At 44.2% G+C, this 25,176-nt stretch overlaps 1 protein-coding gene and 1 pseudogene across 7 annotated transcripts in view; one reads left to right on the forward strand and one right to left on the reverse strand.

Moving 5' to 3' along the window:
* MTCL1 (microtubule crosslinking factor 1) overlaps window positions 1-25,176 on the forward strand; it is a 124,544-nt gene that overhangs the window by 83,267 nt on the left and 16,101 nt on the right. For all 7 annotated transcript variants that reach the window (XR_011472181.1, XR_011472182.1, XM_070420647.1 and 4 more), the window contains 4 exons: window positions 2,836-3,066; window positions 4,556-4,753; window positions 15,861-16,028; window positions 19,466-19,720. Coding sequence is in view for 5 of the 7 variants with exons in the window: in XM_070420647.1 (XP_070276748.1) it covers window positions 2,836-3,066; window positions 4,556-4,753; window positions 15,861-16,028; window positions 19,466-19,720 (852 nt within the window). In the remaining 2 variants the exon portion in view is untranslated. The remainder of the gene's footprint in view (window positions 1-2,835; window positions 3,067-4,555; window positions 4,754-15,860; window positions 16,029-19,465; window positions 19,721-25,176) is intronic.
* LOC139014013 (small ubiquitin-related modifier 1-like) lies at window positions 8,034-8,333 on the reverse strand (annotated as a pseudogene).

Below are 25,176 nucleotides of genomic sequence, written 5' to 3' on the forward strand. Positions count from 1 at the left end.
CGTTGTCTTCAGAAAACGTTCATTAATTGAGCTGTGGCTTCATTAGCTCTTCTAGCTATTTTAGAATAAATTGTTACTGGCTAATTATCCTTTATCCATTAGATCCTCTCCCAGGGCGCCCAGTAGGAAGGATTCGCAGACACAGGCACTCTGCCAGGGGCCTCCCTGAGGACTGCCCAGTCCCTGCTGCCACCTCAAATCTGTAAACAGATATGCGGGCTCAGAATCGCCCTTGCTGCCTTTCCCCCGTTGTATTCTCAAAATATACTTATATTTTTATTTTTATTTTTTATTGGGAAAGATACTTGTACTTTTAAAAACAAAAACCAGTTGGTCTTGACCAGGGCACCGCGATGTTGTAAAATGCATGTCTAAGGTATCCAAGAATTTAACTCATGGGCCCCCACGTTGTCCATGGTCCTGCTCATCTAAGTCGGTCAAAGCTGATTAAGGGAGCGCCTTCTGCACCTCTCGGCTTGGGGAGAGCAAAGCTGAGTGCTGAGATCTAAGTGCTCTGCCAACCTCCAGCAGCAGACGCACAGCCCTTTTAAACGTTTCACTGATAGGTCCACTGTCCTATATTATTACAAAAGGAAAATAGTTTCATATTACCCAAAAGGTAAATTCCTAAATAATTAACCTTTTTTTTTTTTTTTTTTTTTTTTTTGCATTCCATCAAAAATCCTGTTTGAAAATGAGTTTATTCCTGGAGATGCTGATAGCCAAGTGGCAGGGTCCCAGGTGCTTCTAGTGCTTGTATTCAGGGTGAAGGAGTGTGTGGAAGAGGCTCTCAGACCTTGGCCCCAGGTGGTGTGGTGTCATTCAGGCTTGTTCTGAGGGGAAGAGAAGGGAAAGGAAGGGGTCCCCTAAAACACCCCAGGGCAGAGCAGCCACTCTCCATCTGGGGAAATGCGTGGAGTCTGGAACAGCGGAGGCCACAGGGCAGGGGAGGAGAGGTCAGAGTGAGCCAGGAAGGGGCATTTCCAGGAGAGACTAAGACAGCGGTTCTCAACCTGTGGGTCGCGACCCCTTTGGTGGTCGAACGACCCTTTCACAGGGGTCACCTAAGACCATCCTGCATATCAGATATTTACGATTCATAACAATAGCAACATTACAGTTATGAAGTAGCAACGACAATAATTTTATGGTTGGGTCCAACATGAGGAACTGTATCTAAAGGGCCAGAAGGTTGAGAACCACTGGACTAAGAGAACACCCCCCAGTGCTGCATCTCCTCTTCCTAACACCCTGTCGCCTCTGGAGTGAGTACCTGCCAAGAGCTAGGCGCTCTGCATAGCATTTCCTGTTAACTTAACCGTTTTGTAACTGAGGACATAGAAACTACCAGAGGCAGTTAATGGCCTAACGTAAGTTGAGAGCTGGATTTCTAGTACAGTAGGCTGCCCCTTACCTACTGTGCCGTCCTTGTGTCCGGACAGGGGAGAGAACAAGGGTGGGACTCAGGGCAGCTGAGCTGCTGAATTGAATCCACTAGAAGTGCAAACAAATCTGGTGCTAGGACAGTAGCCATGCAGTCATTGCCCAGAACAGGGACCTCCCTAGAGCTGCCTCTGCTCTTCACTGGCCTTCAGCACAGCCACATTCATCGACCCAGGCAGTGGTAGTCATATTCCCATGGTTTCCACACGCTAACCTAGTACTTTAGGAAAACAAAACAAAACCCACTGCCTTGGTTTTTGGCGCAGGAGGGAATGTTAAATTAGGAGAGGACAGCTGATAATGATCCTAACACTTTTTTCACCCCACTTCAGCTACTGTAGGTATCCTTTTTTAAAAAAATATATTCCTTTATTCATCTCAGAGAGGAAGAGAGAGGGAGAGAGAGATAGAAACATCAATGATGACAGAGAATCATGGGTCAGCTGCCTCCTGCACGCCCCCCACTTGGGATCGAGCCCACACCTGGGCATGTGCCCTTGTCCGGAATAGAACCTGAAACCCTTCAGTCTACAGGCTGATGCTCTATACACTGAGCCAAACTGGCTAGGGCAGACTGTAGGTATTCTTGTGCCCTTGTCTGTAAGATTAAGATTTTATTCATGCCCTTTTGCTTAGTCATTATTGACATATAATAATTGCTTATTGCTTGGAAGAGTGCCAAGACCTGTGCTGTAAAAGCAGGAACTTGATGGAGAGATGGAAAACATTTCTTTTTAGCAGAACTTTTATTTCCTTAAGACTTACCCACATGTAATAGGAATGTGAAATCTTAAGCTTGAAAGTGGATGTAGGTTATGGACATGCTTCCCTGTTTGCTCACCACCATGAGTGGAGTACTTCATGTTTGGAAAGAGCGTCTGGAGGCCCCAGCTCTCCTTCGCAGGCTCTCTGTGGGCCTCTTCTCAGCTTGCTGTTCTCTGTCAGGGGCTGGGGGTTGGGAAGGGTCAGAGGGCCCAGGAATTCAAGGGGAAGGATTCCTACTTCTTCCCCCTTCACAGTTGCAGTGTGCCTTTGTGTGCAAGCCCAGGTTCAGAGGCAGGTGGAATCTGCATTTAAGTGAGCTATAGCCATGCATCCAAGAAATAATTTTCCTGAAGGCATCCCGAAGCATCTAAAAACACCAGGGGAGACTTGACCATGAGGAATTATAATACCTTACCTTGAAATAGCACTTTCTTCTAAATCAGAAAACTTGGAATGTTTTATAAATAGTGAACGACTCAAGGAGTTCACCAAACTCCTGTTGGTTTCTGTTTCAGGCACCATATGCAAATTGGTATGGATTAAATGGCAGTTTGAAAAGACCCTTAGTTTGGTTTGGGTGGCACATGGGGATCGCTGCTCATCACACTCCCTTTTCTTCGGTTCCAGATGGAGGAGGATCACCTCTACGCCCTGAGGTGGAAGGAACTGGAGATGCACAGCCTGGCTCTGCAGGGCGCCCTCCCGGAGCGGACCTGGAGCGATGAGAGGAATCTCGTGCAGCAGGAGCTCCGGTCCTTGAAGCAGAACATTTTCCTTTTCTACGTCAAACTCAGGTGGCTGCTGAAGCACTGGCGACAAGGGAAACAGATGGAGGAGGAAGGAGAGGACTTCACTGAGGTACCTCCACCCGGATTCACGGGGAGGTCACTGTTATTTGCATCGGTTTTGTTCTTGACCCCCAGGCACTGCTGTGCCCCTCCCCACTGCACACAGTCATGTCCTGTTAGTTCAGATTGTTTTGTCAAGTCTGCCCCAGGCGATGGAAATGCAATGGGTTGTCCAGTTATATACCAGCCCGAGGGTTCTGGTCTGTCCTTTGACCTCGTTGCAAGAGAATATGGGTCAGTAACTCCTTTCTGCAACAGTGTTTTGCTGCCATCTCTTTCGTTGCTGATTTATAAATTTATTAAAATGATCACCCTGCCATCCCTGACTGTCTCCCTCTACCTTGCTAGTTTGTAAAACCTAGTTCTAAGTTTAAATTTTTATTCCTAAATGTCAGAGCCCATCTGCCAGTGCAGTTTTATAAGGGTTTCTTCGAAGCTCCGGGTGGGTCACTTCCTTGCTGCCTCTGAAATTTGTGTGTGTTCTCCTAAGAAAGGGAACAGGCCTCCATTCCAAGGTTCATAACAGAACCAGAACAGTTGTTTGTTTTCAGATGGCTCTGTATTGATTAAGCAGAGTGGCCGTGAGCTCTCTGTGAGCGCAGGCTGGTATCCACACTGCTCGCCACTCTGTCAGCTGCTTCAGACACTGAGCATGCTGGTTTCCTTTTAGTCCCCAAAGACCTTGCAGCTGCTTTTCACTCTAGTGAGCAGGGTAAGTAATTTTAAGTCATCCTATGATTGGGAAGATACGGTGATCCTCTTTCCTCAGGGTGAAGAAAGTCTTCAAAAATTAATTCAACCTGCTTCCAAATATCCATGACAGAAAACCATCACTAAGCAAAATCTAGAAGTGGTTGTAAAGTTTCATCAATACTTTGGACTTTTTCCTCTAATTTAAAACCATAACTGTAAGCAATAATCCTATATAATAAAAGGCTAATAGGCAAATTGACCAAATGGTGGAACAACCGGTCACTATGACGCACACTGACCACCAGGGGGCAGATGCTCAATGCAGGAGCTTCCCCCTGGTGGTCAGTGCACTCCCACAGGGGGAGCGCCGCTCAGCCAGAAGCCAGGCTCACGGCTGGCGAGCATAGCAGCAGTGGTGGGAGCCTCTCACACCTCCGCATCAGTCAGACATCCCCCAAGGGCTCCTGGACTGTGAGAGGGTGCAGGCTGGGCTACGGGACCCCCCACCCCCCCAACACACACACACACAGAGTGCATGAATTTCATGCACCGGGCCTCTGTAGTTTATAAATAGTAAAATGTCTAATCTTTTCTTGTAAACTGTACTTACTAAACTGCATGCTATTTAAATGGAGAACGTGACCAGTGAGTGAAAGGACCATCATGAGCATATTAGGGGGAAGGACTGAGAAGTGAAGAGTTGATAAAGCCCATAAAATGGGTAATTATCCTCCAACCATAAAAATCAGACTGCTCAGCAGAAGGATTTGGGTAAAGCTGTGAACCTCTTCTCTTGCTGTTTTCAGAGTGAGCACCCAGAGCTCTACCCCAGGCCTGGGGAGCTTGGAGTCCAGGGGAACCCAAACGGGGCCAGCCCAGACCGAGATGACGATGGTCCAGGCTGCGGCTCTTCGGTGGGGGAGCATTCTCCGCACTCCCCCGTGCAGATCGGTGACCACGGATCACGGCTCCAGCCTGCAGATGGAGGGCAGCTCCACGGGCAGGTGGGTGCCGAGTCCCAGCCCCCCGTGCTACCCACACCTGGGAGAGAAGACTCCAATCTGTGTCTGTATCATTTTCCATCATGGGCCGGTGTTCTGGGGAGCAGCAAACGTCTCTGGCCGTCTGTGGCTGCCTGTTGCTGTAATTTTGCTAGAAGTCACATCATGAAGGCTTTTATGCTGATGTCAGCCTGTTAGTTCATTTGGCTTACACGTATAAATAAGGACACAGGAGAGCAGATTAGCTGTGACCCCTGAAGGCCAGCAAATGTGCCGCAGACAGAGAAAGAGAGAGTATTCTGTAGAGTGGTCTGAGGCCATATAAAAGCTGACCGTTCTTCCAAGGAACGAATACCGAGTGCCACGTGTCCAACGTGGAAGGAAAAAGGAAGTCCAGGGCTTCTGTGTGGATGTTCAGCTGAATGGACACTTGAAAATGGCACTAATTTGGTAATATAATGGGTAAGGAGGAAGGGACAAGTACTTTTTTATTGTTGTTGTTAATCCTCACCTGAGGATATTTTTTTCCATTGATTTTTAGAGAGAGTGGGAGAGATGGGGAGAGACAGGGAGAGAGAAACATTGATTGGCTGCCTCCCGTACATGCCCCAACCAGGGCCGGGGATCAAGTCTGCAATTGAGATACGTGCCCTTGACTGGAATCAAACCTGGGACCCTTCAGTCCACAGGCCCACGCTCTGTCCACCGAGCTAAACTGGCCAGGGCTGGAACAAGTACTTTTTAAAAAATATCCCCAAACATGTAAAGTGTTTCAGGTTCTTTTGGGGCCACCTGAAATATAAAAATATTTGATGACACTTAAAAAAATTAAAGAGGTGGGATTTCAGTGTAAATATTAAGTAATTATTAGTGTTCCTAGAGGCCACATTTATTAATTATTAAACAGATAGACCTTGCTTAGTAACCCAAGATACTATTGCTACCATCCAAATTTTTTGCAGTTTTATACGAAACAGCAGCCTTGGTGGGCTTGGAGTGTTGAGATCTTGCGAGGCACCAGTCGTTAAAACTTCCTCACTCCCAGACTTCCTCTTCTGAGTCTTTTTGGACCCTATGTTGCTTCTCTGAGAGTTCCATAGGGCAGAGCCTGAGGCCCCAGCCCTGGACCCTGACTCTGGGGTGCGGGGCAGGGCCGGAGTCACTCTGGGAGGGCGGGTGCAGCTGCAGCCGCTCAACCACAAGCATATTTGGGCACTCCCTCTGCAGGGACGCCACAGCTGCAGCCCCTCCCTCAGCCCTGAGCCTCAGAGGGTCAAGCGGGAGAGGCTGTGTCAGCACTTGGCCTCAGATCCAAGTGACAGAAAGTGGTGATGTGTGAGCACAGGCCTGGGGAAATGTGTCCTTTCCCCCTTACTGCTTTCTCTCCATATACAAATAAGATTTTCACAACTGCCTGCTTCTCTCTCTCTCTCTCTCTCTCTCTCTCTCTCTCTCTCGTTTAAAAATGGAAACTGAAAGAATACTTTTCACCTGTAACAATTAAACTAGATTCTACTAGCATAAAATACCTAACACATGACAGCAGTAGAGATGATAATCATTGTCCTCTATATCTACTAAAGCAGAGATGGAAAGCCAATTTGGTTGCAGAAATGTCATAAGGATAGACTATTATCATTAAAAAATCAACAAATAACAGTAATGGTAGACAACTGTTTTTACTCTGGTTCACTGGACAGGGGACAGTATGTTAAAATTCCACGGGACTGCAGGTGAACAGTCACTACACAGACTCCTCTGTGTGGTGTTTTAATGATTTGTTCCTGGTGAGCAAAGACAGAGGCTGAAAGACTTTGCTCTAATTTTCTATTACCCTGAACATTGGCCGTTACTTTTGGTGGCAAGCATTTTTCATGAGTGGCAGGACAATATCCTGGATTTCTAATATATATATATATATATATATATACACACACACATACACACACACACACACACACACATACACACACACACACATTTGGAAGGGGTAAGAATTTCAAGTACTATACATTAAAAAGTATAAAAGTGTTTTAAACAGGAAAAAGAAAAATCCTTAAGCCCCCAAAATGGAAACTATTAGTATCTGTGTCCCCAAAATATATGCTGTAGTGTAAGACTTTCTCATGGAAGATCTCATTCAAAGGGAAAAAAGGGACAGATTTAATTTTACTTATATTGCCAAGTACATGAAAAACAAAATATTGCATCATTTGCTAGTTTACTAAATAGCAAACAGTTTTCACAGTTCAGAACCAGTGTGCTACTGCGTCAAGTGCGTATTTGTTTTTACCAGGAGAAGAATGGAGATGCCTTCCAGGCGAACAAGCAGCTCTCAGTGGTCACACTGAAGAGCTGTTTTCTATGCACCCCCACCCACCCTTCCATTTCCCCCACTAATGTGACTCAAGAAAGAGGAATTTTCAAAGGCACTTTTAATTACAGTTATTAGGAAGTTCGTCATAATGCCAGAGTCCATGGGGAGAATTTAGCTCATGGGATGAATTTTACAACAATGACTTAGAAAATAAAATGCTACTTTGCAAAATAATCCTTTAAAATCTGCCAGTTGTTTTTTTTTAACAAATGTTATTTATTTTAATGAAGCTGGTACAGAAAATGTCCACTTAAAACCCATATCCCAGGCCAAAAAGTACAAATAAACTAAAAAAGAGCAGTGTTCCTTTGTACCCACTTCTACTCAAATAACTTTATTAACTGCTAATGAAAATTAGAACTTCCTGGGATCTTCTGACAAGATTTTTCTCTGCTCTTAAATGCTTTCTCTTTAGTCTTCATTCTCACCGTATCTGTCGTCTTGACTCCACCCACACATTCCTCGTCTTTGGGTCCAGACCCTCAGATTTTAAAAGTAGCTTCCAGTCAAGGAAAGGTCATTTTCCATCTCCCCCTGAAAGTCATAGTCCCGGAGTGCGGCTAACACATGCTAGAACCTCGGGGCCGGGTGGCAGTCGTTATGAGCACCTGCATTGGCCGACCTTATTGATCACAAGCCTGAAGTGCACGGTCCTGGAAAAGGTGCCTCCCTGCTCACACAGGTAGCATTTCAAAAGGACAGGGCAATGCGGAGGAGGCTGAGGCTTCATCACCCAAAATAAGCCCAATGAAAACAACAATAATGAATAACGGGCACCGGAATTCCCACTGCCAGCTGTTTAAAAGAAACCGGGTGCCAGTTTTCAACCCATTTTGAACACTACTTTACAAAAGAACTGTTTTTAAAAATAAAAAAGGTTTGAGAGGAAAAAAATAGAAAGAATATCTAAACCGTTGAATGACCCCCTGTGTGTTCCTGATAAACTTCAGTCACATCTTCTTCCTCCATTCCCAGTTCTCCTGGAGTGTGATTATCAGCAATCCTCTGACCTCCCCAGAGAAACCCAAGTGAAGGCATTGGACTCCCAGTCTTCGACAATATGAATCTTTCAATGCCTTGAGATGTGTCGTCATTTTTACGTTGAAGTGAATCTCACGGCTGTCCTGTCCAAAGACTGAGTTTAATGTATTCTCCTTCCTTCTTACCCCCATGTCCTTGTGAAGGTTTTGCCTGCTGGACGGACATGGGGATGGTGGCTTCACGGGGGTCTCCTCCGCACAGCAGTGGCCTAGGGTAGAGTGAACCTCGCCCTAGGGTTTACAAATCCGTCTCTCTTCCCTACAGCACAGCACTGTTGCTGGACCAGTTTTATTGTTTAAAAAAAGATATTGGCCATCAATACTATAAAGTATCTGTGATGAACTCAAATAGTATTTCTTGATTTCCATTTAGTTGAAAACCTGCTGCACTAAGATCATGTGTTGGGTGTTTCTCACATGCGCGTCCAAATGCTTTGGAGAAGAAGAAAACAATGTAACATCTGTTTTTCTAAACCAGAGTCATGGAAAATTTACCCCTGGGGTGAAAGCTGATGTAAAGTCACTCAGCTGGAACCTCGCATTCAGTGTATTTTAATATCATCTCTCCTTTCCTCCTCTTCCAACGCTTATTTTTTAGATCTTCCCCTTCAAGTGGTGAGGGACCCATGGGTTTTCACTTTGTGCAGCAGAGACACGTGGATGGGCTCCCAAGGTAGTGCCCAGATCGTGGGAATCAGCTCTGCCTTTAATGGACCCATCTCTCCATAGTCATTAAGTGCACACTGCCATCCGCCCAAGGACAGAAGATGAGTGAGCTCCGCTGTAAGCGACAGCTGGCTCCCTGAGACTTCCCTTAGAAGGGTAGCTGGCTCTTTAGCGGCCTGGGTATTAGCTGGGCAGCCTGGGTGTCTTACAGGGCTGCCGAACAGAGCCACAGCCTTTCAGAAACTCTGAGAAACCCCCCTCCCTGCCCCCCAAGGTGATAAGCAGAATGAGCAACGACGCTGAACTTCTTTCCCAAGGATAAACTCACAAGTAACAAAATTTCCCGGGCCTTGATCTTTAACTTGTATCATATTGAACATTCTCCAAGTTGAACACAGTAAATGGCAACATTGATCACATACAATGAGGTAAAAAAGAAAAATTACATGTATTGAGTCAACCTTGGAAATAGATCATGAAAAGCATCAGATTGGAAAGTGGTTGGCTGTGCGAATGCTCCCTGTTGACTGGTCTTTGGCTGTGCCATCTGCAGCAGTGACCTGATTGTCCTTGCGAACAGTAAGCTTGCCTTGTGGCAGAGCAGAGGCTGGGAGTAGGCAAGGGCATGTTAGATAGTTCTCATTGAGCTCCAGGATGCTTGCCACTTGCTGCTGTGTTAAGCTCTCGAGACTAGCACCGCTAAGGATGTGTGCATTTAATAATCATTAGTAATTCCTGAAATCAAGGTTTGTTTTTAAACAAGGTGACTAATAGTGCCAGAATTATGACCCCATGTTTCCAGCAGCCAGTCTTCCAAGATTCGGATTAATTTTTTAAAAAGAGAAGTTACTTTTTCATTCAGGGATGTGACATACTATTCTTTATTAAAGCATCTAAGTATAAACATAAGGAATCTAATCTAAAATTAGAGCAGGATCTGATGCAGTATTGTTTCATATTAGTCTTCCAGTCTTCAGTGGGGGCTGGTCGCTGAAGAGCCTCACTCAGGCTCCGAGTGGATCCTGCTCCCTGGGCCTTTGTCACTGATCCAGGACTCATGTGAAGCTCAGGGGCTTCAGGGGCTACCCTAAAAGTAAAACTCAGCCCTTCTCCTGTAGCCAGAGCGCCTGTGGCTCCCTGAACCTCTCAGACTTCGACTCACCGGTTGCCCAGCTACCCACTTCCTGGTGGCCCCTCTTTCTGCTTTGCTCCAAATGCAGACACTTCCAGAAAGAACACCTCTTCCAGACGAGGCCTGCGTGTCAGAACTGTGACATGCCCTGGCTTTCTTTCTTTTCTTTCTTTTTTTGTAGTAAGAAAACTCTCTTCTTGAGCCTCAATAGCTTTTACATTTTGATTTTGTATGTTATGCCATGGTTCATTCTTCAGACTCTGCAACCTCATATCCTCACCTAGGAGTCATGCAACTTTATATAAAAGGAGCCAGACCAGAGCTTATGATTATGAATCACTTTATTTTTGCTGTTTGCTTTTGTTTGTTTGCTTCAGTTACTGCTGAAGGTGAAAAGTCACAAGGACTAACGGGGATTTGAGGAAGGACTCTCTCTGCCCCAGTCCCACCTCCCTGGGTTAACCCGGGTGTGCAGTGAACAACATATTTTGATTTGCATTAGACCTGCCCTGGTTTCTTTGAAACCTTTGACTGATATATCTAGGTTTATAATGTATTAAATATACGTCCATTAGTTCTTTCATACCCTCATTTACTCTTGGGAAGCTCTCAGTGTAAATTTTGGCCTGCAGGCACAGAGCCCTCACGGCCCGTATCAACTGGTATATTCTCAGCCAGAGGAAAAATGATTTCTTTACATAAATGAGTCTGTCATCTCTATAAACCTCCATCAGAGATCATATTTTCATGCCAGTCTTCAGTGACTCAATTGTCTTTTATCTGTGGGGGGATAATGGTTTTAGAAAAGAATCTTAAAATTAACCCGAATGTAACAATGAAGGTAAGAATAATAACTGGCTTACATATTACAACAAGAGGCCCAGTGCACGAATTCGTGCATGGGTGGGGTCCCTCGGCCTGGCAGGCAATCAGGGCAGATTGAGGCCAGCCGGCTTTGGGGGAGGGACTTCGGGAGGTTTCCCGGCCATGGGATGTTGGCTGTGGGAGCACACGGACCACCAGAGGGCAACTCCTGCGTTGAATGTCTGCCCCCTGGTGGTCAGTGTGTGTCATAGCTACCGGCCGGTTTTTGGGTCATAGCGGTTGTTTAGGATTTTATATATATAGATGTTGCTGGATGTGCAAATGTATCCTTTCTGGGCAATCTCACAGAAAAGGACTTGTCTTGGGACTCCTGCTGCAAAGGTCCCCTCTCTTTATATGTATCAATAGGAACTGTGCAGTGCGTGGGGGGTTTGAGCAGCTACCAGAGCACCCCAGAACTCCCAGCCTGTGTCTAATAGCCTAGATCAGTGGTTCTCAACCTGTGGGTCGCAACCCCTTTGGGGGTCAAACGACCCTTCCACAGGGGTCGCCTAAGACCATCAGAAAACACATATATAATTACATATTGTTTTTATGATTAATCACTATGCTTTAATTATGTTCAATTTGTAACAATGAAAATACATCCTGCATATCAGATATTTACATTACGATTCATAACAGTAGCAAAATTACAGTTATGAAGTAGCAATGAAAATAATTTTATGGTTGGGGGTCACCACAACATGAGGAACTGTATTAAAGGGTCGCAGCATTAGGAAGGTTGAGAACCACTGGCCTAGATGAATAGGAAGTAGAGGCCATCACCTCTATTTCGTGACTGGCTTTTGTGGATTAACCTATAGCAGCAGGTCAATATATCTGTTCCAACTTTTTATTAAAGCCATTTCCAAAGTAAATGGCTCTGAGGCAAGCAAAGTAGTTGATAATAATTTAGCCCTTTCACAGAATTGTAATACACAGGTTTTAGAAATCTTAGGCAAGAATGATTTCATAAAATTGCTGGCATTGCATCACTAATAGCTTGGTATGTTACCTTTTCCATAAACTTCCTTCTCACTTTCTATTAATATTTATTGTATACTGGATAGCAGTCCTGTTAGCTGACGCCTAACCTTGAACCTGTTAGAAAGTTTAACACTTTATAGCACAGTCAAGCTCCCAGTGCCAGTTTTGGGATTAATTTAAGCTTCACCCAAGAGAGACGAACTCCGAAGGGCTGAAATGCCCTTAGCCTGGGGAGAGGAAATAATAGAGCCATTTTATCCTTCTTTGTGAGAAAACCAACCTGCTGATCTTAAAGAGATCGAAAAGTTGGTCTTTTTCATTGGCTTATATCTAACAGACACACAGCTGAAAGGCTGCATAGCTAGGCCCCTGGCACAGAAGGTTCAGAAGCTCTGTATCAGGAATACTCTCAGAACATCTTGGTTCCATTCTTGACATGATTTGGGTAATTGCTTTCCCCCAAACATAGCCCAGTAAGGGCCACCACCAGAGGAAAAGTGAGAGAAGTAACTTTGAGGTACTTTTTCACGGTGGCTTGCTATTATTATTTCCCTTGATATGGGGATAGAATTCATTTCACAGAGATTAGATGGCTTCTCTACGGCCAAGTTAGAAATACTAATAATGAAAGCCTAGGCAGGGTGTGATGTCAGAATTCAAATATCCTGCTTGGATTGTTCAGCCTTGGAGGGGACAGACCTGATTGCAGTTCGGGCCCTGCACTTCCTAACAGTGAGACCTTGGCAATCTCTGCACATGGTGATTGTAACTTGGTGAACATATCCAGGATTGATGTGCAGTGTGCAAGGTCATGAGGATGAATGATTTAGCATACCACCCCCCCCCCCCCGCCCCCCGCCCATTGGAAACAATATTAGTTATTGTAAGTGAAAAACTAAATTAGAAGGATCATGCCCATCAATGGCTCATCCAGGGTCTTCAGAAATTCTTACTTGGACCTCAGTTTTTGCTGTTGTGCCCCAAGGCAGAGAGCTAGTGTGGTTTCTTGCCATGCCACACGCTGCTCCGGGTGATTGTAGTGACAAGTACCGAGAGCATGATTCTCTGAACTCTCTTGCTGTCTTGGCCACCTTCACCCCAAAGCAATTTTGCGCTCATGTCGTTATGATTAAATTTATAAATTTATACTAATAAAATAGGAGGTTATGTTGATTCCTCTGACTCAAATGTACATGAAAACATGAGGCTTGATTTGCTTGCGAGAAGCACAAAGGGCTGGCCCTAGTGCTGTGCAAGCTGATTGGTGTAGGTTAAGCACCCTACAGGCTGACCCCTGATGTGACCTGTGGATTATAGGGAGCAATGGATTACATAGAAGAATTTATCGTGTAGTTTTCTGCTTTTCTTCAGTGAAAATTAAATGACTACTCCAAAGGCTGTATCAAAATTACTATTATTTTATGCTCAAATTACTTTGACTTAAAAAGTAGTGATATATGTAAACTTTAAAATCCAAAGATGAAAATACCAAATAAATCTACCATAATGTATAGATAATTTCTCAGCAAATTCTGTACTTAGACTGATGTATATTTCTGAAAAGATTGTTGTAACACCTTTTCCCACTCACCTACACTTGTATAATTTTTAAATACTTTTGGTATAGAGTTTAAAGAAACTTCGGCACTTGTTACAATTTCACCCATTTCAAAAGCATCTCTTTGAATATAGAGCTAATTTGTTTACTTTATTTTTATTGTTTATACTTGTTTATACAGACATTCCCATCCCCCTCTTTGCCCACTTCCCCCCTTCTCTCTGGCCATCACCACACTGTTGTTTGTATCTATGGGTTATGCATGTATGTTCTTTGGCTAATCCCTTCACCTTCTTTCATCCTGCCTCCCTTCTCGTCTCCCCTCTGACAGCTGTCAGTCTGTTCCATGTATCCATGCCTCTATTTCTATTTTGTTCCTCAGGCTATTTTGTTCATTAGATTCCATATATAAGTTAGATCATATGGTATTTGTCTTCCACTAACCGGCTTATTTCACTTAGCATAATAATCTCCAAGTCCATCCATGCTGATTAAAGGTTAAGAGAGCCTTCTTTTCTTACAACTGCATAGTATTCCATGGTGCAAATGTACCACCAAGTTTTTATCCACTCATCTAATGGGCACTAGGGCTGTTCCCAGATCTTGGCTATTGTAAATAATGCTGCTATGAACATAGGGGTACATGTATTCTTTCAAGTTGGTGTTTTGGGATTCTTAGAATATATTCAAAGAAGTGGGATCACTGGGTCAAACGGCAGTTCCATTTTTTATCTTTTGAGGAAACTCCATACTGTTTTCCACAGTGGCTATACCAGTCTGCATTCCCACCAGCAGTTCACTGGGATTCTAATTTGTCCGCATCCTTACCAGCACTTGTTTGTTGATTTATTGATGGTGTGACTTTACTTCTGGGCTTTCTGTGCTGTTCCATTGACCTATATACCTGTTCTTATGCCAGTACCAGGCTGTTTTGATAACTATGACTTTGTAGTATAGTTGTGATACCTCCAAATTTGGTCTTTCTCAAGATTGCTGAGGCTATTCAGGGTCTTTATTTAGCTTCAGGAGGTTGGAAAGACTGTAGGATTTTAAGAAGGTTCTCTATTTGCTGGGCTTTTCAAATGTTAACTGGATTGTACTCTTAATAAGCCTTTCACCTCAGAGTTATTAAAGTAAAAATTGGTGTTCAAGCAGAGAAAAATCAAAGAGCAATAAATAAAATGTTTAACAAATAGGCCTTTCCACTAGATCAGAAGTCTACTGTATCTACTATTATAACTCTTCCTATAAATTACGGGAGCAACTATGGAGCTTTCAGTAACAAATCGGTTCCTGTTAAAGAATTTCTCTTTACTAGTTCAACTTTATTTAAATCCAAACATATCCAAAGTATCTTAAATTTTTCCCCTATGTGGTTGACCACCTTTGTGTATGTACATGTGTGTGCTTAGTGCATTAACTAGATGGTTTTAGAAGCACAGCTGACTCTCCCCGTGATGGAGGGGAGACGGTGTGTGTAGATCCCACGCTAGGGAGCTGAGGGGCACTCACCTTGGTTTACCAAGTAGGGGGGTCCACCTGAGAGGAAGGGGCTCTCCTTTCTATAATAGAGACATTCTGCCTCCAGCCGGACTCAGCTTTTATTCCTCCAGTCTCATAAATGCAGCCAACAAGATTGCCCTGGGACCGCACGATGCATGTTTTGTGCTTTCTGTCTGGCTTGGAGAGATGGGCTCATTTGGCTATCGTTCCCCAGGTACAGAATTAATTCACTTGGCCAAACCGTTCTGATAAAATGCCCATGCTGAAATGTACTAAGAGAGCAGTCATAGTGGTGAAATGTGCCCTCAAAGGGCGGGACATGTTTTAGAAAATATAAAATCTTTTAAGGCAGGTGTAAGCAGGTGAGTAATAAAAACCCATTTTCATTTATCAGACCTGTTTGCACACTTCACATGACAAGCATCGTGCACGACACTGGAAATGTTGGAGTGGGTCAGGCTCAGACTTAAAAGTGCCCCCCTTCCCATGGCCATGTTTGTCATGTCTGTGACCTTCGAGGAACTGCAAGTCAAGGGTGACCACCCTGTGTTTATAGGAAACACACGGCCTTTATTCATTCCCTTCTGTTGCAACAGCTGGTGTTAAAATGGCCGCACACATAGGTGAGTGTTTGTATTTCGTTATATCTGCATCCAGCCAGAGCTTTGGACGTCTGAAGTCACACAGAGCGTCTTGGCAGCCCGGCCTCCAGGGCCCCCTGTGGCCTCCCGCGCCTTCCTCTCTTCTGCTTCAGGTTCCCAGCACCAGCCTGAGGTCCGCCCTCCCTCCTATTCCAACAAGCCCTTAGCAGTCTCAGCCCAGGGGCCCGGTGGCCAGCATGGGGACCCCCTGGCTCTGCACCCTTTTCCAGCGGCACCTTGGAAACAGCCAAGCACCACCCTGATCCCCAGGCTTCTCTCCTCTTCTGACCTGAAGAACACCTTTCCCTGAGGTGACAGCCCACTCCCGTGTCCCCACAGGCGGTGGAGAACCAGCAGCTGTTCAGCGCGCTGAAGGCCTTGCTGGAGGACCTGCGCTCCGAGCTGCGGGAGGACGAGTGTGCCCGGCTGCGGCTGCAGCAGCAGTACGCCAGCGACAAGGCGGCCTGGGACGTGGAGTGGGCCATGCTCAAGTGCCGCCTGGAGCAGGTACCTGCCCCCGTCTCCCCCAGGACAGGTGGGGAGGAGGCACCGGTGACCATAGTGACCCTCGTCTGAGCAAGAGGGCTGTGAGGAGACCAGGGGCAGCCACCTGCTGTCTCTCCCTAAAGTTCCCCACCATCCCAAGCATCTTCTTTCCCCCATATCCCCTCTCCCACGTATGAATCACGGTCGGCATTTCCAAAGCAGCGTTTACTTTCTCACTCCACACTGGGCAAGGTTGTGTTTAGCCCCATCAGAGGCCCGCCAGCATCAGGTGGTGCTCAGAACGCGCTGACATGATTCAGACAGGAGCTCAGGAAAAGCAGACATAGTTCAGTTCCTCTGAAAAAGGTAAACACGTGCTTTCCTTTAGATTTCTCCAAATACTAGAAAGAGCTGTAGACCTTGCACTTCATGCCCTAGAAGTGAGTCTAATCAGTTTGGTGGCCTGATTTACACCAGAGGACATGGGGACCCAGTACAGTGGCTGGTCTCGGATCACAGAGCCTTTCATGCTCACGTGGAGAGGAGAGTGGGCTCCTGCATCCACCCTTCCCACAGAGCAGAGCCTTCTGGGAGGGTTTAGGCGTGGCAGGGTTATTAACATCAGACTTAGCCAGAAACATTCTTTTCTACATTTTCAGAAACATTTTCTCCCTGGAGTTCCTAAAAGCACAGCCACTCCCTGCAGCCCTTTGATCATGATGAGGGGGAAAGGTCTGTGCATCTTTGATAATCTATTTTCTAGTCCTTATTTTGAGGCAAACCATAAAATAATTAAAATTCATATGAATTGCCGAAACCGGTTTGGCTCAGTGGATAGAGCACCGGCCTGCGGACTGAAGGGTCCCAGGTTAGATTCCAGTCAAGGGCATGTACTTGGGTTGCAGGCACATCCCCAGTGGGAGATGTGCAGGAGGCAGCTGATCAATGTTTCTCTCCCATTGATGTTTCTAACTATCTATCTCTCTCCCTTCCTCTCTGTAGAAAATCAATAAAATATATATTTTAAAAAAATTCATATGAATTGCACACACACACACACACAAGCCCAGAAAGGAGATATATTCCAAATGGCCTTAATAAAATATGACAGGACCTATCATGTCAAAAGAAAACAGCTCTCGCCCTTCCTGGTGTGGCTCGGTTGGTTGAGTGTCATCTCACGCACCGAAAGGTCACTGGTTCGATTTCCAGTTGGGGCACATACGCAGGTTGTGGGTTTGACCCCTGGCCGGAGGGCTGGAAGGAGGTAGCCAATCCATGTTTCTCTCTCACATTGATGTTTGTTTATATATATATATATATATATATATATATATATATATATATATATATCCTCCCTCTTCCTTCCTCTCTCTCCAAGAAAATCAATATAAACATATTTTTTTAAAAAAAGGAAACAGCTCCTTTGGTACCCACAGTTCACCTGCATTGCCTGGCACAGGGGAGCAGCGGTGTCAGGCTCCCTGGGAAACGCAGAGATATAAAGTTTTCTGCAGAGGAAGCTGCAAAGCACAGGAAAATCAAAGTGCCAGGCCAGGCCTGTCAGATGACGGAGCCACTGACCCAGTTACTAATCCTGCCCACTGCCTGGTAGCAGACTCTTACTAGATGCTCTGTTTATGTTAGGACACAGCCTGAACAGTCAGCAGCAGAGGAGGAATGAGTGAAAACACTTTTTGATGAGCTGCCTTTAAGCTACTTAAAAACATGTTTATAGGAGAAAAAAACCTAAATATTTTCTAAGACATTGAGTGTAGCTGACGAAAGGAGGCATAATCTTTGATGCGAACCAGTTTCAAAACATTTCATCTTTGTTTTAGAGAAACCTTGTATACACCCACGTGTGTGCCACAAATAAAGCCTCAGGGAGAGTCATTAAACACAGTGAAATAATGCTAGGACTTCAAACCTAAAAAGCAGGTGGTAATAGGCAAGATTCACCGTCTGCCCAAATCGTTTAAGATGTTTTTTAAACATTTGCAGCCCAGGAAGCAATGAATGTGGGTGGATGCTGGTTCATTTGTAACAGTCCTATGGTTACCCTCTTCTACTTAAAAGCAAAAATGGGTGAAATCTACCAAAACTTAAGTATTTTTTCCTCAATGAAGGCCATGTTGTATCAGTTCCCAAATCTGTGATTCCTTCCATTGACTCCTAAGTCAGACTTTATTCTAAATGCCAAGGTTCCAGCAACAAATAAGATATTTCTTGACTGGGTTCACAATGCATTGGGAGACCCAGAGAAGTGCCCCACTAGGCCTGTACACAGTGCTGTCTGAAGTGGGGGTGTGCAGGGCACACACCTCAGCTTAAGGATTTAGGGAAGTCCTGCTTAGAATGAATTGCAGAGGATAAGTAGAATGAGTACATGGAAAAGGAGACAAAGGAAATGTCAGATTAGGAATAGCATGAAGAAGGGAGCTTGCCACATGTGCAGAACTGCACCTAGTTAGGTGTGAGAGTAAGAACGTTTACAGCATTAAAATGATAGCCTTGATTTTCATCGTGGAATTAAAGCATTTTGATTTTGAAAATATTTTTATTAATTTCAGAGAGGGAAGAAGAGGAAGAAGGAGAGGAGAGAGAGAGAGAGAAACATCAATGATGAGAGAGAATCATTGATCGGCTGCCTCCTGCACACCCCACACTGGGGATCGAGCCTGCAACCCAGACTGGAAATCGAACTAGCGATCTCCTATGCATGGGATGACACTCAACCAACTGAACCACACTGTCTGGGCTCCTCTATCATTTCTTGAAGTCTACTAGCAATGGTTTTTTTCCCTTTAATTTTTATTTATTAAAAATGTTTGTTTTCTTTTATTTTTGAAAGATGTTACCACTTTCCCCCTTTAAAGATGTCACTCCATTGCCCTCTGACTTAAATAGTTTCTGAAGAGAGGTCTGTTGTGATTCATATATGTGTGCCTCTGTGTGTGTGTATGTGTGTGTGTGTGTGTATGTGTGTGTGCATGTGTCTCTTTTCTCTGCCTCCACAGCTTCCTCTTTAGTTTTCAGTAGTTTGGATATGATATGCCTAGATGGGAGTGCTTTTGGTCATGTGTTTAGTTTTAGTATTTAACCTCCTGAGTGTTTGACAAATATGTATTGTAGATGTCTAGGTTCCATCACTAGGTTTCATATAGGGGCTAAGAATATAGGGCAGACATGTACTTGTCTCCAAGGAGCTCTATAGAAGGACAGGCAAGAGATGGTGGTGACTCAGTAGGGATGTAGACCTGAGAACAATGACATTCTGTGTGACTCTATGTTTGTAATTAGGACTTTAAACATGAAAATGGTTTCTTCCATGGGATTGGTCAAATCTTGGTTTAAACATGTTTCCAGGCATACTACATTAGTGATCTGAGAGTTTTTCGCCTACCAATGTGAGACTTGGCAGGGACTAAGCTCCTTAGTTCTCTTCTCCTTGACAGCTGGAAGAGAAGACTGAGAAAAGCTTGGGAGAACCAGGCTCCACCACTGACAGCAAAGGGGCATTCAGGAAGGAGAGGGAGACGCACCAGAAGCTCCTCGCTGACAGCCACGGCCTGGTCATGGACCTGCGCTGGCAGATCCATCACAGCGAGAAGAACTGGAACCGCGAGAAGGTGGAACTCCTCGACCGCCTGGACAGGGATCGGCAGGAGTGGGAGCGGCAAAGGAAGGAACTCTTGTGGAAAATAGAACAGGTAAGGAAGCTCCCAGACACCAGAGAACAGGGAAGAGAGTGGAGACAGCTAAAGTGACTTGGAAATCCGAGCATGTAGAGGGAACAACAATCAGGCTGCTCAGAGGTCCTTAGTACATTAGGATGTTTCATGGGCTTCCAAAGGGAGAGGAAGAAAAGAAAAAGTAGAATTTTTAGCATTGGAAACCTGGGTTCAGCCATTACACAGATCTCTTCATTGCAAAGTTTGTAGGTAACTTCCGTGTGTGTGTGTGTGTGTGTGTGTGTGTGTGTGTGTGTGTGTTCCGGGGTGGAAGTAACTTTTTAAAGGAATTTAAAGACTAAACCTGGAACATGAGGTTTTTCTCAGGTCTTATAAAGTGATTTCTGCCAAAAAGCAAATTAACTTTTAAGTTTCCCATTCAAGGTCTGGTCACAGTGACTGCTCCAGCTTAAATGGAATTATTGTCCATTAGTAAAGAAATTGCTGAAGTAATTGGAAGACAGGCTGTTTGCACCTGCTGTGGACATTACTGAGCTATAATTATGTAGGACCATCGTCAGGGGAGGTAGCTGGTAGCTCATTGTCTTCAGCTAAACAAATGAGTCAGAAACTCAGATGAATTCTGAGAGGGAGAGAGGGAGTTGTTTTTCTACTGCCCAGATCATTATTCTCTGCATTGCGTCAGACTTAGGACAGTTTGTGTAGTTGCAGTTGTGCCTACGTGATGCACAGATTACATTTTTGCATTAAAATGATGAAGGTTTGGAATTCCTCCCTGGCTGGATTTTTACATAGCATACATTTCATTTCAGCTTGTCATACTTACAAATTCATGAGGCCTCAAGGAAATGCATTCATCAATAAGAAACTGAGTTCAGGAAAAATAACCTCATTATTCTATTACAAATACCCATACTGCCTGCATTTATATGAGGTCCTTTTTAAAAAATGTGCTCCATTATCCCCAGACATATGGTACCTGTGTTTTGCAGGTGCAGTAGCAAAGGTTAACTTCTGCATACTGTATGGGAGTGAGGGAAGAATGAACTGGAAAAAAACTGGAGCCTTTGGCTCAGAAATCCTTGAGGAGAAGGAAGTGCACTGCAGATAAAAAGGAGCTGAAGTTTCTCTGAGCCTGGATTACTCACAACTGAGTCACCCTACTGATATTTGATATGGTTCATTTAAAAATTCTACCAAAGGAAAGTTGGCCACTTCCTGTTCGGCCTAGAAATGCCAGCACTTGAGGAGAATCTTCTGATTTAAATCCCCTGTGCGCTTGTGCTCTGCCGAGTGCATCAGTTGTTCAGTGGAAATTGTAGGAGCCAAGCGGCATGTGTTCATAAGAATGGTCACAGGTTCACTCTATCCAACTGCAGCTGGCCAGTATCCCAGTAACTCTAGGCACCTTGTTACCAGGGAAGTTCCCGCTGGGCCTTCCCTCCAGGATCTCTCACTGTGTCTGTCCCTCCTGTACCCCAGCAAGGCCATCCCCATCCCTGCCCTTCCGGGTCCCCTTAGCCTGCTAGCCGTGGGCCTGTTGGTCTTCTGTGGCTTCATTTTGGAAGTGACACCTTGGATATAAATTAAGCAAGTCTTTGGGTTTGTTATTTTTTTACTTTGGGGAATGAGGAATTTCTGGTAAAGGAAAAATTGACAAGACATTTGATGATACTCAGCTTTCAAATAGTTAATGACTGAGGGATAAGCAGTCTCCTCATTACTAGACTATATTTTGGAAAGAGAAAAGGGGACAGGAGCTGAACCCCATGTCCAGATTGTCAACACTGCAACAGTTCTACCAAGCTGACAGCCCCAGAACGTCAGTCCTCAAGGCTGACATCTTTGAGCATAATGGGTTCCGGGCATTCATCTGTTTCTGAAATCTCTGTGTGTGGTGGATCCCACAGGCTTCGTACAATGACTTAACTGCTGTTTTTAGAAGAGGGTTTGTTGCCAGTGAATGGTGCTTCAGATACGCAATTGTGGCTTTCAAAAATAAATCTGGCCTTTCCCCCCAAATATTAGAGATTTTAAAAGAAGATTTTATAAATCTTGGTGCCCAATCCTGAAAATCAGGTAAAGGCATTCTCTGTGTAAGAGGAAATTGGCTGAAGTGTGAATGTGTGTGTATAGATTTTGTTTATCAGTAACTGGATTGCTCACTCATTTAACTTTTAGCTGCACATTTCACAGATAAACAAGAATGAACATTCCTCATAGTGTGTGCTCTTGGTATTTGACTACATGGTGAACCATATAACCTTGACTAGGATAACCTAATACAGATGGTAAAAGAAGGAACACTAAATCCATTTTCCACTTTCAGAACACATGCTTCATACTTGTCGGGTGTCATTGAATTCCTACATAATTATTGTGCCACACGAGGCATTTTACATGATGAATGACTGTGGGAGTGTGGGTACGGTCATATAACACCTATCATCTATCTTATCACACATCCTGTCTCAAGTACGCACTTGATTGGGTGATAGTTAACTTTTATGGAGTCACACTGCATTTCTCCTTAGAATTGTTAAGTTCCCAATTAACATGCTGATAGTAGCTCTAAAGAGCTAAAGGGAAGTTCATTCTCCTCCCAGTAACCTCCTTAAATCAGTTGCCTCTACATCATGAAAGACCTTTCTTTTAAAACCTGTTCATGCCCAGCTGGTGTGGTTTAGTGCTTGAGTGTCAACGTATGTACCAGGAGCTCATGGTCGATTCCCAGTCAGGACACATGTCCAGGTTGCAGGCTCGATCCCCAGTAGGGGGCGTGCAAGAGGCAGCTGATCAATGATTCTTTCTTATCACTGATTGATGTTTCTTTCTCTTTTTTTAATATATTTTTATTGATTTCAGAGAAAAAGGGAGGGGGAGAGATAGAAACATCAATGGTGAGAGAGAATCATTGATTGGCTACCTCCTGCACACCCCCTACTGGGGATCGAGCCCACAACCCGGGCATACGCCCCCGACCAGAATCAAACCCAGGACCCTTCAGTCCGCAGGCCAATGCTCTATCCACTGAGCCAAACCAGCCAGGGTAATGTTTCTATCTCTCTCCCTCTCCCTTCCTCCCTGAAATTTATATATATATATATATATATATATATATATATATATATATATAGTAGTTGTTGTTACTCCCCACCCAAGGAAATTTTTCCATTGATTTTCTTTCTTTCTTTCTTTCTTTCTTTTCTTTCTTTCTTTCTTTCTTTCTTTCTTTCTTTCTTTCTTTCTTTCTCTCTCTCTCTCTCTCTCTCTCTTTCTTCTTTCTTTCTTTCTTTCTTTCTTTCTTTCTTTCTTTCTTTCTTTCTTTCTTTCTTTCTTTCTTTCTTTCCTTCCTTCCTTCCTTCCTTCCTTCCTTCCTTCCTTCCTTTCTTTCTTTCTTTCTTTTCTTTCTTTCCTGAGACCAAGATTTATGCCCTTGACTATAATTGAACCCAGGACCCTTCATCCAAGGGCCGATTCTCTATCCACTGAACCAAACCCACCAGGGCAATAAAAATATATTAAAATAATAATAAAACCTGTTCACAAAGTGACCATTTTTTTCTTTTGACTGATTCAGCTGAGGTGACACTCTTGAGGGTTTATTGTTTCCTGTATTATTTGAAATGCAAATCTTTAAAACTTTCTATTTGCATTACAAGTTGTTCTGCTGCAGGATTCTAAATACAGTAATTGCAGATGCCTGATTTGAAATGACTCCCCTAGGAAACCCTATCCTTTTAAGGGCCCATTATTCTATTACACCACCCCAGCGGCATCTCAGCAGCAGATACCTCCAGCTAAAACCACTCAGTTTCATTTTTAGGAAACCTAACACTGGCTTCCGTGCTCGTGCTCGTTGCTCCTGCTGCAGGGTTTATTTTTGAAATTCCACTTTCCTGAGTTAGAACCTGCTTGTTCATAGCTCTCCTCTGTAGTCATTCCTCCCCCTCTTCACACACACCCTCAGTGCACATTTACAGCTTCAAATGTGATTCTCGCATTTTAATTCCTTGCCCAAAATAGCTTGGAGATGATCATGTGTTGAAACTAAATTGCGCTGACATGCATTGGATAAACATAATAGAAAGCTTTCCTTTTTATTTCTCGATTAAAGAAAGCATTTAGCGTCTTTTAAGAGAACTGGGAAGAACTTGTTGTAATGTACCCCGCGAATCACAGAAGGACGCCTCAAGAAGTCGAATTAAAGAGTCACATTTATTGCAATCGGGACTATGAGGGGCCATTCCCCAAATCTCATAGTGATAAGATGTTGGCAAAACCAGACTTATATAGGCAAAGATCACAAAGGTATTGATCACATCTCAAGGTTTGGAATGAGGAACCTGGTTTGCAAAAAAGCAGTTTACAGAAGCAGAACTAAGCATGTTAATTATAGTTTTGGGTCTCGGGGTCACTGAATTGACAGAAACACCTTATCTAGAGCCCTTGGGTCTTGAGACCACTGAGTTGCCAGGAGCTCATTATCTAGAGCCATCAAGGTAATTTAGAGTAATTGCGCTTTCCTGGTCTTGGGACCACTGAGTCAACTGGAACGCATTATCTGTGGCCACTAAAACAATTTAGGATAATTGTGCTGTCCTGTTTCCCAGGTACAGAAGAATGTGCTTTCTAAAACCAGTAAGATAACAATCAATGGGATAGTCATTCAATGGAATGGGATGATTTATACAATTTAGAAAATCAAAATAAACTGTCCATTGTTAAATAAAGCAAATAGGTACCATACTTCAAACTGCCATGGAGAGGGAGGGGTGGAGAGTGGAGGTGGTGGAGCTGAAACCCAGAGTGATGTGTTTGTTCTAACACAACTGTGATCCCGCCTCAGACTCCAACACTGAAGCTCTGGCTGCTCGAATCTTCATATTTCTCACAAAATGAAGATGGTACTTGGAGACTTTAGTTCTACCACCTCAAAAATTACTAAAAATAAGTAAAAGTCCTTTATCCCCATTATTTCACATGGCTTTGTTCTTGGTGATACACAGGCCACACGTATAGCTGTTGTGTGGATGAAGGCTGAAATTGGGACACGAAGATAGAGTTTATGAAAGATGCCTTCTAAAAAGAATATATGACTCTAAGGGAGTTTTAGAACTTCCTGGCACTGTCACAGCACTCAGGGATCGAACGTCCTTCTTCTGCCACCCCCTCAGGACAAACCCAAGTCATTTTTGTCATTCAGATAATTACTTATTCAAAAAAGCAGCCAACCTGTAGCGTGCTGAGCTCCTCATTCAACAAAGACCCCATTAAGGGTGTGTAGGTGGGAACCCTCCGTGCTCAGCTGTGCTTTCTGTGTGTGTCTGGTGGAGGCAGGGAGGAGAGCTCAGTGCAGAAAGCTCAGGCCAGTGGAGCAGAGGAAAACCGCCCACCAGAGCTTCTCCTGGGGCTTCGAGGAGAGGAGCAAGAGCATCCGCCCTACATGCATTTCCCTGACTGTCCTGTGGTTC

The sequence above is a fragment of the Myotis yumanensis genome, unplaced genomic scaffold (genome assembly GCF_028538775.1).
Source record: "Myotis yumanensis isolate MYYU_CA2020_CCGP unplaced genomic scaffold, mMyoYum1.0.hap1 SCAF_7, whole genome shotgun sequence".
NCBI lineage: Eukaryota > Metazoa > Chordata > Mammalia > Chiroptera > Vespertilionidae > Myotis > Myotis yumanensis.